General features: G+C 40.8%; 1 protein-coding gene across 1 annotated transcript in view; it reads right to left on the reverse strand.

Annotated features, from left to right (window-relative positions):
• The window catches only part of polrmt (polymerase (RNA) mitochondrial (DNA directed)), a 128,938-nt gene that overhangs the window by 94,307 nt on the left and 21,934 nt on the right, over window positions 1-12,697 (reverse strand). The window contains exons 10-11 of the mRNA XM_057841366.1: window positions 7,395-8,180; window positions 6,925-7,047 (exon numbers count right to left, since the gene is read on the reverse strand). Coding sequence (XP_057697349.1) covers window positions 6,925-7,047; window positions 7,395-8,180 — 909 coding nt within the window. The remainder of the gene's footprint in view (window positions 1-6,924; window positions 7,048-7,394; window positions 8,181-12,697) is intronic.

Consider the following 12,697-nt stretch of genomic DNA (forward strand, 5'->3'; position numbering starts at 1 on the left):
CAAATCAACAGAAAATGACCAGATATCAATAGGACGTGTCCCCCAAACTTCCCCAATTCCATTGACGCTTATGAAGGGTGCCGCCATTGACTTACATGGACGTCCAAAATTTTTCCCATTCATTTTCAATGGGGAAAAAACTAAATTTCTCCAAATCAACAGAAAATGACCAGATATCAATAGGACGTATATCCCAAACGTCCCCAATTCCATTGACGCTTATGGGGGGTGCTGCCATTGACGTCCATGGACGTCCAAAATTTTACCCATTCATTTTCAATGGGAAATTTTTTTTTTTTCCCCAAATCAACAGAAAATGACTAGATATCAATAGGACCTGTCCCCCAAATGTCCCCGATTGCATTGCCTCTTATGGAGGGTGATGCCATTGACGTCCACGGACGTCCAAACTTCCTTTTTATTTCCAATTGCATTTCTTCATGTTTGTACATTCTATTGATGCCAATGTACTTGGATTCCATTGACGCTTATGTAAGTTGATACCATTGACGTCCATGGACGTCCAAAATTTTTCCCATTCATTTTCAATGGGAATTTTTTTTTTTTTTCCCAAATCAACAGAAAATGACTAGATATCATTAGGACGTGTCCCCCAAATGTCCCCGATTGCATTGCCGCTTATGGAGGGTGATGCCATTGACGTTCATGGACGTCCAAACTTCCCATTCATTTCCAATGGCATTTCTTCATGTTTGTTCATTTTATTGATGCCAATGTACTTGGATTCCATTGACGCTTATGTAAGTTGATACCATTGACGTCCATGGACGTCCAAAATTTTTCCCATTCATTTTCAATGGGAATTTTTTTTTTTTCCCAAATCAACAGAAAATGACTAGATATCATTAGGACGTGTCCCCCAAACTTCCCCGATTCCATTAACAATTATGAAAGGTGCCGCCATTGACGTCCATGGACGTCCAATTCTCCCATTCATTTCTAACGGCTTTTACTTTGTTTTTTGCCAATGACTGGCATTATGATCCATTCTATTGATAGACCTGAGTGGGGCTAAGATCTGTATCTCCACAGAGGAAAGACCAAGGTGTGTAATTTCTCCCGAAATTGCAGTTTCTAGTTATTATTCATCTTATTCTCCGCGTTTTTTCGGCGCGCCGCACAGCCCGAACCGCTGCACCGATCGGCACCGTTCAAATATCGAAACGTCCGGAATTTTTGCGCGACGATGGCTTTTTTAAAAACGGCCCCGAAAAATTTTCCGTTTTCCCGCAAACGGCAATTTTCCAGAATTTTTTTTTTTTTTCAAAATGTATCTAGTCCTACAATTTTTGACCAAATCACATAATTTGGGTATCAAAAATTCCGGGACGATGAGGGGCATAAAAGTTGTATACAGAATTTGGCAAAAATTTACGGTTCCCCGGAAATTTGCCAAAAACTTTCCTATTCATTTTGAATGAAAAAAAAACGCACGCTGCACAGCCCGAACCGTTTGACCGATCGGCACCGTTCAATTATCGGCACGACCGGAATTTTCACGCAACGATGGGAATTTTTCAAACGGACCCGAAAAATTTTCCCTTCGCCCGTAAACGGCAATTTTCCGGAAAAAAAAAAAAGTTTCAAAATGTATCTAGTCCTACAATTTTTGACCAAATCACATAATTTGGGTATCAAAAATTCCGGGACGGTGAGGGGCATAAAAGTTGTATACAGAATTTGGCAAAACTTTACGGTTCCCCGGAAATTGGCCAAAAACTCTCCCATTCATTTCTAATGGGAAAAGTTCCCATTCACTTACAATGGGATTTCAATGGAATTTACATTGCATTGATGCCATTGACGGCCATGCATGTCAAATCTATTGATGCCAATGTACTTGGATTCTATTGACTATATGGATGTCGATGCCATTGACTGCCATGGACGTCCAAAATTTTTCCCATTCATTTTCAATGGGGAAAAAACAAAATTTCCCCAAATCAACAGAAAATGACCAGATATCAATAGGACGTGTCCCCCAAACTTCCCCAATTCCATTGACGCTTATGAAGGGTGCCGCCATTGACTTCCATGGACGTCCAAAATTTTTCCCAATCATTTTCAATGGGGAAAAAACTAAATTTCTCCAAATCAACAGAAAATGACCAGATATCAATAGGACGTATACCCCAAACGTCTCCAACTCCATTGACGCTTATGGGGGGTGCTGCCATTGACGTCCATGGACGTCCAAAATTTTTCCCATTCATTTTCAATGGGAATTTTTTTTTTTTCCCCAAATCAACAGAAAATGACTAGATATCAATAGGACGTGGCCCCCAAATGTCCCCGATTGCATTGCTGCTTATGGAGGGTGATGCCATTGACGTCCAGGGACGTCCAAACTTCCCATTCATTTCCAATGGCATTTCTTCATGTTTGTTCATTTTATTGATGCCAATGTACTTGGATTCCATTGACGCTTATGTAAATTGATACCATTGACGTCCATGGACGTCCAAAATTTTTCCCATTCATTTTCAATGGGAATTTTTTTTTTTTCCCCAAATCAACAGAAAATGACTAGATATCATTAGGACTTGTCCCCCAAATGTCCCCGATTGCATTTCCGCTTATGGGGGGTGATGCCATTGACGTCCATGGACGTCCAAACTTCCCAATCATTTCCAAAGCCATTTCTTCGTGTTTGTTCATTCTATTGATGCCAATGTACTTGGATTCCATTGACGCTTATGTAAGTTGATACCATTGACGTCCATGGACGTCCAAAATTTTTCCCATTCATTTTCAATGGGATTTTTTTTTTTTTCCCAAATCAACAGAAAATTACTAGATATCATTAGGACGTGTCCCCCAAATGTCCCTGATTGCATTGCCGCTTATGGAGGGTGATGCCATTGACGTTCATGGACGTCCAAACTTCCCATTCATTTCCAATGGCATTTCTTCATGTTTGTTCATTTTATTGATGCCAATGTACTTGGATTCCATTGACGCTTATGTAAGTTGATACCATTGACGTCCATGGACGTCCAAAATTTTTCCCATTCATTTTCAATGGGAATTTTTTTTTTTTTCCCAAATCAACAGAAAATGACTAGATATCATTAGGACGTGTCCCCCAAACTTCCCCGATTCCATTAACAATTATGAAAGGTGCCGCCATTGACGTCCATCGACGTCCAATTCTCCCATTCATTTCTAACGGCTTTTACTTTGTTTTTTGCCAATGACTGGCATTATGATCCATTCTATTGATAGACCTGAGTGGGGCTAAGATCTGTATCTCCACAGAGGAAAGACCAAGGTGTGTAATTTCTCCCGAAATTGCAGTTTCTAGTTATTATTCATCTTATTCTCCGCGTTTTTTCGGCGCGCCGCACAGCCCGAACCGCTGCACCGATCGGCACCGTTCCGATATCGAAACGTCCGGAATTTTTGCGCGACGATGGCTTTTTTAAAAAGGGCCCCGAAAAATTTTCCGTTTTCCCGCAAACGGCAATTTTCCAGATTTTTTTTTTTTTTTCAAAATGTATCTAGTCCTACAATTTTTGACCAAATCACATAATTTGGGTATCAAAAATTCCGGGACGGTGAGGGGCATAAAAGTTGTATACAGAATTTGGAAAAAATTTACGGTTCCCTGGAAATTTGCCAAAAACTCTCCCATTCATTTCTAATGGGAAAAGTTCCCATTCACTTACAATGGGATTTCAATGGAATTTACATTGCATTGATGCCATTGACGGCCATGCATGTCGAATCTATTGATGCCAATGTACTTGGATTCAATTGACTATATGGATGTCGATGCCATTGACTGCCATGGACGTCCAAAATTTTTCCCATTCATTTTCAATGGGGAAAAAACTACATTTCCCCAAATCAACAGAAAATGACCAGATATCAATAGGACGTGTCCCCCAAACGTCCCCAACTCCATTGACGCTTATAGGGGGTGCTGCCATTGACGTCCATGGACGTCCAAAATTTTTCCCATTCATTTTCAATGGGGAAAAAACTAAATTTCTCCAAATAAACAGAAAATGACCAGATATCAATAGGACGTATATCCCAAACATCCCCAAGTCCATTGACGCTTATGGGGGGTGCTGCCATTGACGTCCATGGACGTCCAAAATTTTACCCATTCATTTTCAATGGGAAATTTTTTTTTTTCCCCAAATCAACAGAAAATGACTAGATATCAATAGGACCTGTCCCCCAAATGTCCCCGATTGCATTGCTGCTTATGGAGGGTGATGCCATTGACGTCCAGGGACGTCCAAACTTCCCATTCATTTCCAATGGCATTTCTTCATGTTTGTTCATTCTTTTGATGCCAATGTACTTGGATTCCATTGACGCTTATGTAAGTTGATACCATTGACGTCCATGGACGTCCAAAATTTTTCCCATTCATTTTCAATGGGAATTTTTTTTTTTTCCCCAAATCAACAGAAAATGACTAGATATCAATAGGACGTTTCCCCCAAATGTGCCCGATTGCATTGCTGCTTATGGAGGGTGATGCCATTGACGTCCACGGACGTCCAAACTTCCCATTCATTTCCAATGGCATTTCTTCATGTTTGTTCATTCTATTGATGCCTATGTACTTGGATTCCATTGACGCTTATGTAAGTTGATACCATTGACGTCCATGGACGTCCAAAATTTTTCCCATTCATTTTCAATGGGAAATTTTTTTTTTTTCCCAAATCAACAGAAAATGACTAGATATCATTAGGACGTGTCCCCCAAATGTCCCTGATTGCATTGCCGCTTATGGGGGGTGATGCCATTGACGTCCATGGACGTCCAAACTTCCCATTCATTTCCAAAGGCATTTCTTCATGTTTGTTCATTCTATTGATGCCAATGTACTTGGATTCCATTGACGCTTATGTAAGTTGATACCATTGACGTCCATGGACGTCCAAAATTTTTCCCATTCATTTTCAATGGGATTTTTTTTTTTTTCCCAAATCAACAGAAAATGACTAGATATCATTAGGACGTGTCCCCCAAATGTCCCCGATTGCATTGCCGTTTATGGAGGGTGATGCCATTGACGTTCATGGACGTCCAAACTTCCCATTCATTTCCAATGGCATTTCTTCATGTTTGTTCATTTTACTGATGCCAATGTACTTGGATTCCATTGACGCTTATGTAAGTTGATACCATTGACGTCCATGGACGTCCAAAATTTTTCCCATTCATTTTCAATGGGGAAAAAACAAAATTACCACAAATCAACAGAAAATGACCAGATATCAATAGGACGTGTCCCCCAAACTTCCCCAATTCCATTGACGCTTATGAAGGGTGCCGCCATTGACTTACATGGACGTCCAAAATTTTTCCCATTCATTTTCAATGGGGAAAAAACTAAATTTCTCCAAATCAACAGAAAATGACCAGATATCAATAGGACGTATATCCCAAACGTCCCCAATTCCATTGACGCTTATGGGGGGTGCTGCCATTGACGTCCATGGACGTCCAAAATTTTACCCATTCATTTTCAATGGGAATTTTTTTTTTTTCCCCCAAATCAACAGAAAATGACTAGATATCAATAGGACCTGTCCCCCAAATGTCCCCGATTGCATTGCTGCTTATGGAGGGTGATGCCATTGACGTCCAGGGACGTCTAAACTTCCCATTCATTTCCAATGGCATTTCTTCATGTTTGTTCATTCTATTGATGCCAATGTACTTGGATTCCATTGACGCTTATGTAAGTTGATACCATTGACGTCCATGGACGTCCAAAATTTTTCCCATTCATTTTCAATGGGAAATTTTTTTTTTTCCCCAAATCAACAGAAAATGACTAGATATCATTAGGACGTGTCCCCCAAATGTCCCCGATTGCATTGCCGCTTATGGGGGGTGATGCCATTGACGTCCATGGACGTCCAAACTTCCCATTCATTTCCAATGGCATTTCTTCATGTTTGTTCATTCTATTGATGCCAATGTACTTGGATTCCATTGACGCTTATGTAAGTTGATACCATTGACGTCCATGGACGTCCAAAATTTTTCCCATTCATTTTCAATGGGAATTTTTTTTTTTCCCCAAATCAACAGAAAATGACTAGATATCATTAGGACGTGTCCCCCAAATGTCCCCGATTGTATTGCCGCTTATGGGGGGTGATGCCATTGACGTCCATGGACGTCCAAACTTCCCATTCATTTCCAAAGGCATTTCTTCATGTTTGTTCATTCTATTGATGCCAATGTACTTGGATTCCATTGACGCTTATGTAAGTTGATACCATTGACGTCCATGGACGTCCAAAATTTTTCCCATTCATTTTCAATGGGAATTTTTTTTTTTTCCCCAATTCAACAGAAAATGACTAGATATCATTAGGACGTGTCCCCCAAATGTCCCCGATTGCATTGCCGCTTATGGAGGGTGATGCCATTGACGTTCATGGACGTCCAAACTTCCCATTCATTTCCAATGGCATTTCTTCATGTTTGTTCATTTTATTGATGCCAATGTACTTGGATTCCATTGACGCTTATGTAAGTTGATACCATTGACGTCCATGGACGTCCAAAATTTTTCCCATTCATTTTCAATGGGAATTTTTTTTTTTTCCCAAATCAACAGAAAATGACTACATATCATTAGGACTTGTCCCCCAAACTTCCCCGATTCCATTAACAATTATGAAAGGTGCCGCCATTGACGTCCATGGACGTCCAATTCTCCCATTCATTTCTAACGGCTTTTACTTTGTTTTTTGCCAATGACTGGCATTATGATCCATTCTATTGATAGACCTGAGTGGGGCTAAGATCTGTATCTCCACAGAGGAAAGACCAAGGTGTGTAATTTCTCCCGAAATTGCAGTTTCTAGTTATTATTATTATTAGTGTAGAAAATGGATGAATGGAAAACATAGATGATACCTGATGTACAGGAAAATGAGAGACGAACTGTGTTGGGTCTGGAGATCTCACTGCATTGGCGATTTCCATACAGCAGGCAAGTGCTTGCCATGGCTCATCTGCATTCATCCACCATTTCTTACCCTGAGGAGACAAAACACAGACATGTAAAACCTTACCTTGCATATATATATTCTGAATCAAGAAAATAGACTTGTAAGAGATGACTAATTTTGAATACCCTAAAATGTTGTACACTAGGATTTATACATTATGTGCTATAGTGCGTGGTAGGTAAACTGACAATCGGTTAGCCGCTAAACCCGCGGTAACTTGGGAGTTTTATTGTCTTAATGCTTTAAATAAGCACATTAGTGGTGATCATTTAAGAGTTTAGAGGTATATTATAGAAAATCGAGAAGTGGTCATCGCATCTAATTCAATGTTCTGTTTACGAACAGTGGAGAAAATAGTAATGAAGATAGACGCACATTCAAAGGGTAATCAGCAGAGTCTAGAATGACCTCCATGATTGAGTTGGCATACTCCAGCCTTCCTTGCAGGGAGCTCCTCTTTTTTAAACCCATCAGATTGACTAAGTGGATCTTAAGCCAGTCCAAACCCTTTGGCCCCAGCGGCTTTCCCTCTGCGAACAGCAGGATGGAGCGGGTCACGTCGCTTCCCAGGTGATTGAAGTAAGGGGGACAAGGGTATGTTCGGCCTCGGAAATCCATATTATGCGGGAACCAGAAGACCTCGTCCCTGATGTGATTGGCAATGGAAAGTTTATAGAGAGCATCCATGCGCAAGCTGTGCATTTCACTGCATTTTTTTCTGGCATTAATAACATCCCGTTTCATGTGGGCCTTCTCAGTGGCAGTGTAGGAGGTGTCCTGCGGGTTGAAGAGGGGAATTTTAGGGGCCTCTGACATGGGAGGAGGGATGTCTAGCTTGTCATCACCTAGATTGTTAAAGATAGAAATAATTATGTCCAGAAGAGGTTTGTTGATCCTCCAGGCACAGTTTCCCAGTTGGTTAAGGGAGTCCAATACTGGGTGAAGATTCTGGCACCTCTTTAATAACTCCTCATGCTGGGTAGCCCCATCCACACTCCGCATCAGCTTCACGGGCGTCAGCAGGTACGCGCCAAACTTGGCTGACGTCCAGGGGACAGGAGGGCAGTACATTGGTATCACGGAGGAGTCGAAGGTCAGTTTACTCTCCATGGCTTCCTGCTGCATCTGAATCAAGATGGGATGGGGCTTAATGAAGCCCACCTAAGGGGAGAGAGGCAAGTTCACTTAATCTAATTAATGCAAAAGAAACTTTAAACTAGGTAACCGCACTAAAAATACACAAAATTGAAAGAAACTTTGTTGCTGTCCGATGAAAATCTTTTCTGTATATCCTACATATGACCCTACATTTGTATGTTTTAAGCACTTTTTGGTGCTTTATTTTTTTCCTCAAGTAAAATATGTTTGAAATGAAACGGTCTTCACTGACCAAGTTATTTATCATAGAAGGAAATGTGAACACAAGCTGAAATTTTAACCAAATAAAGACAAAATATATATAATTAAGTAGAAATAGTTTAATTACCATGGCCCACATGCTGAACCTGTTACCTGAAAGTAGGTAAAAATGTCATTTTATCAGCAGGAACCCTTTTCAGGGCCCCTATTTCCAACATTTTGGCTACCAGCCGGTCTTTCACGTACACATCGGCTCGTCACCAGATATGAGGAATCTAGCAGAAATACAGTAGCTACCTCTAAGTGTTCCTTTCCCTCACAGTAGGGCCTTGAAAACTGACTTTTTTATATCCGCTCATTAAAAGATACACATTTGAGGCCAATAATCAATAACTGAAAGTGGTAGAGAAATCCTAAATCAGCTTCTGGAAGCCTGCGCCAAATATACCACAGGGAACAAAAAAAGTCAGCCTTTCAACCGGTCTCATTTCCCTGATATTGACCTCGTAAAGTATTATCAATTGAAGCTGGCGATTCACTAGGGTGAAAGAGCATGGCACACAATTTTTGGGGAGCTGTATCTTTGAAAACCACTTGGAGTACAACTCTAGAATGTGCTTATTATTCAAGGAAAGGTATCGTGAGAATAAATTTGAGTCAAGTCGGGGTCAGTCACCTGCAAACATTGCATTGTGTTGCGGAATGACCGCGCCTTTACATGGAGACGGCGAAAACGGAAGGTGAAGATGCAAACTTTTGATTCCGGCCACCAAAGCGGAATGATTTGATTGTGGGGACTGCGTCGCAAACATATGAATGGAACGCCTTACTCCGATGACGTGAGCACTTGCACACATCACTTTGGGCATGCGCAGTTGCTGCTACTAAATAGTGAAGACAGCAAACATGGTGGAATGTCGGCATTAATTTATTGTTTTCATAATATTTTTAATTGAAATATATTTAATATTTGCATTTTTGTGCCTTTTAAAGCAAAAGAAAAAAAACATTGACGCCATTGCTTCGAGTGGGCGGGTATGTTGCGTTCCGGGCTGAGGAAGTTGTTGTCAAGGAAATGTATCACTGGCTGTCGCCTTGTAAAACTGCACTGCCCCCAAGAGCCTGGTAGACATATGCCGATTACCGATTTCAAGGTATACCGTTGTATGAAAACGTCACGGTTTCAAAACCGCAAAAACTTTCCATCATAGGCTACCGTCCCTACGGTATTAGCCATTTTTTATGCCCCAAAATTGCAGGGCAAAATCCCTTGCTTGCAGCTGCAAGGCTCAACCCTCCCCCACCGATTGTTGCTCAGTATCAGTGAGTCAGCTATGCTAAACGATGGCTGGAGGAGGTGAAACTCCTGAACTTTTTCCCCCATCGAAGAAAACTAAATCGCTGGTATGGGAATACTTCGGCTACAGAAAACTTACAGACGGCCGCAGGTTAGAGGAGGAGGGCCAACCGACATGTAAAACATGTTTGCGGAGGGTGCCTGCTGAGGAGGCAATACCTCCAATATGCTTTCGCATTAATACACAATTAAAAGTTAGTAAAACACTGTCATGTTTCCCACCAGCTACGAGAGTTAACTCCAGTGTGTTTAGTGTGTCTAGCGGCGGTAAAACATGTGTTTTTCTCTCTTAGGCAACTGTCTGTGTTGAGAAAGCGTGTGTGTATAATGCAAATACGATACGAGTCATATACACGTGCTACTTATGGAAAACAATTCAATTAGTTTTGTTCAGATGGTAATAATGTTGAGCTGTGGATGTGGGTTTACACTCACCTAAAGGACTGCATTTACATTCATTTTATTTAGAATATTTCATATTTGTAATTGCAATACATTGAAACCGTGATGTTTTTGCTTAAGGTTATCATAGCATCAGAATCTCATACTGGTACATGCCAAGAGCCTGGCATGAACACTACATCGTTTTCACGAGGAATTGCAACATCGTTCGAATGGAGACGGAACCAAGACAGAGCCATGTAAATGCAAAAATGAAATGTGTGGTATTCTCAGACCGTCACTATGTAAACGGCCCCTTAGTCAGTTTCAGCCTCAGCACTCGGTAGGCGGCTTGGTAAATTGAAAACTAATTTTGTTTAAGTCTGATTGTAAGTGTGAATGGCTGTTGACTATTGCCCTACGATTAATGAAAATCAACCTCAACACTCGCCGTGACTATAATTAATGAGATCAACAAATCTGCTCTGAATTATAGCCCCAAATATGATTACCTCATTGCAGCTGAATTACTGTAGTTTCTTCAAAGCTAAGGCTTTATTTCCTCCCAAATTGGTCAACTGTAAATAGTTGTTTTTATTTTAATAAAGAAATAAAACACTCTAAGAAAAAAAAAATAAGCCCAACATTGCTTTGCACCACTCAGACTGTCATGCTGTGCCGTAAAGTCATTAGGCAGCTCCCCTGAAGAGCTAACCTCCAAAAGAGAAAGGTGGGAGAAGAGTCGCAGCAAAGGCGAGAACTGCCTCATAAGCGCAAGGTGAAAACTGTTATCTCCTAGTCGTGCATCAAGTATTAAAGGTTTTTTTCAATTGCTTTCCCATGACACGGTCACTTCTTGATCCTGCAGTATGGTGGCAACCAATCAGCAAGCCAATTAAAAAGGGGACACTAAAAAAAAGGATTAGCCTGGATTCTTTGCGCGGGAGAGTAAGTGGTTTTATAATTCGCACTCGTGGGAGAGCCGTGCTGAATGTTCGGGTGCAGAAGGTGGCAGACTTAAGAGTGGGGGGAAAAAAACCAAGGTCAAGTGTATTCAGGTGCTTCAAGTAATCATTAAAGCAACACTTGGTAACTTTTCAACCTTTATAAAATATTTTAACTCAATTAATTAATTACATTTGTGAAAATATGTCGACTGACAACTAGTTGAATGACACCTCTTTTATATCTCGAAGGGGTCTGCCGCTTTTACCAGCACTAATTAACTTTGAGGATGGTGGTAGGTAGGGGTGTGACAAAATATCAAAATGGTGATATATCGTGATACTTTGTATCCCAAAAGGTTATCTATATACTCCTGCCAAGAATAGAGATATCGTTTTAAAAAGGTGTAAATGTTAATTTAACAAAAAAAAAAAAAAAAAAAAAGGGAACCAACAAGTTGCTACCAACATTTTCCACCATAATAGTGTCTCAGTTAACTCTAAGGCTGCACTGACGGTACTTGATGCCCAATCAATTTCGATTGGGAATGTTTGTTCATTCGAAACCAGAGCATTCACAGTCATTCTGTCCGATTTTCACGGCATTTACAGGTCACTCGCTGTTTATTTTAGGACATTTACAGGTTATTTCCTGTTGAGTTTGAGTCATTGCCTATTCATTTGGGTGATTCCCAGGTCACTTCTTGTTCTGGAACTCAAAATATACAGGAAGTGACCCATAAAATACCCCCAAATCAACAGGAAGTAACTGAAAATCAACAGGTAAATGACCTTAAATGGCCCAAAAGTACCTCATTGCCTGGCATTGGCTGTCACTGACGGCCATAGACGTTCAATCTGTTTGAATGGATTGGACGTCTACTAATGATAAACTCATTCCAATTCACTGCAGAAGCTTGTTTTTCTGTTTATTAGTTGTTTGTAGAATATCCTAGAATGATTTCCTGACCAATGTATCGCTATATCATCATTATCGTGAGCTTTGTATCGCAAATCTTATCGTATCGTGAAGTAACAAGAGGTTCCCACTCCTAGTGGTAGGAACCCTGCCACACAAAAACAACTACAAATGTGCTGACTGATTAACGGCATACTTCCCCCTTTCACCATTCATTATAGACGGAAGTGGATGCGAACGCTTTTGAGCGAATTCTGCAAAAATGGCAGAGCCACAAAAGAGACAAAAAGTTTTGTCTGAAGAGGAAAAAAAACAGAGGCTCCCAGGATATACAGAATGAACATTGGCCCGGCTTTCAATCACTGGCGTGACGCGCACTCCCCTTCAACTGAACACTGCTGACGAGTTCGGGTGGGGGTTTGGCCACATTGAGCCACACGGTTGCTAACCGTCATGTGCCATTGTTTAGCCACAACTGGATTTATTACCTTATTACTATTCAACCTTTACACATTTGCTGGAAACAGAAATGTTGTTAAATCCATCTGCAGTGGACCGGGAGATTGATTTTTTTATTGATTGATGATTTTACGACACTGCGCTGGTCTTCATGGGAAACGCAGCGCTGGCCCTCATAAGAAACAAAGTCTTCCCTAAGCCAAAACACTACCGCGTTTGTCCACCAGTGTTGCTAAAATCGGCCAAAACTGAAAAGTTA

Source organism: Corythoichthys intestinalis, chromosome 7 (assembly GCF_030265065.1).
Source record: "Corythoichthys intestinalis isolate RoL2023-P3 chromosome 7, ASM3026506v1, whole genome shotgun sequence".
Classification (NCBI taxonomy): Eukaryota; Metazoa; Chordata; class Actinopteri; order Syngnathiformes; family Syngnathidae; genus Corythoichthys; species Corythoichthys intestinalis.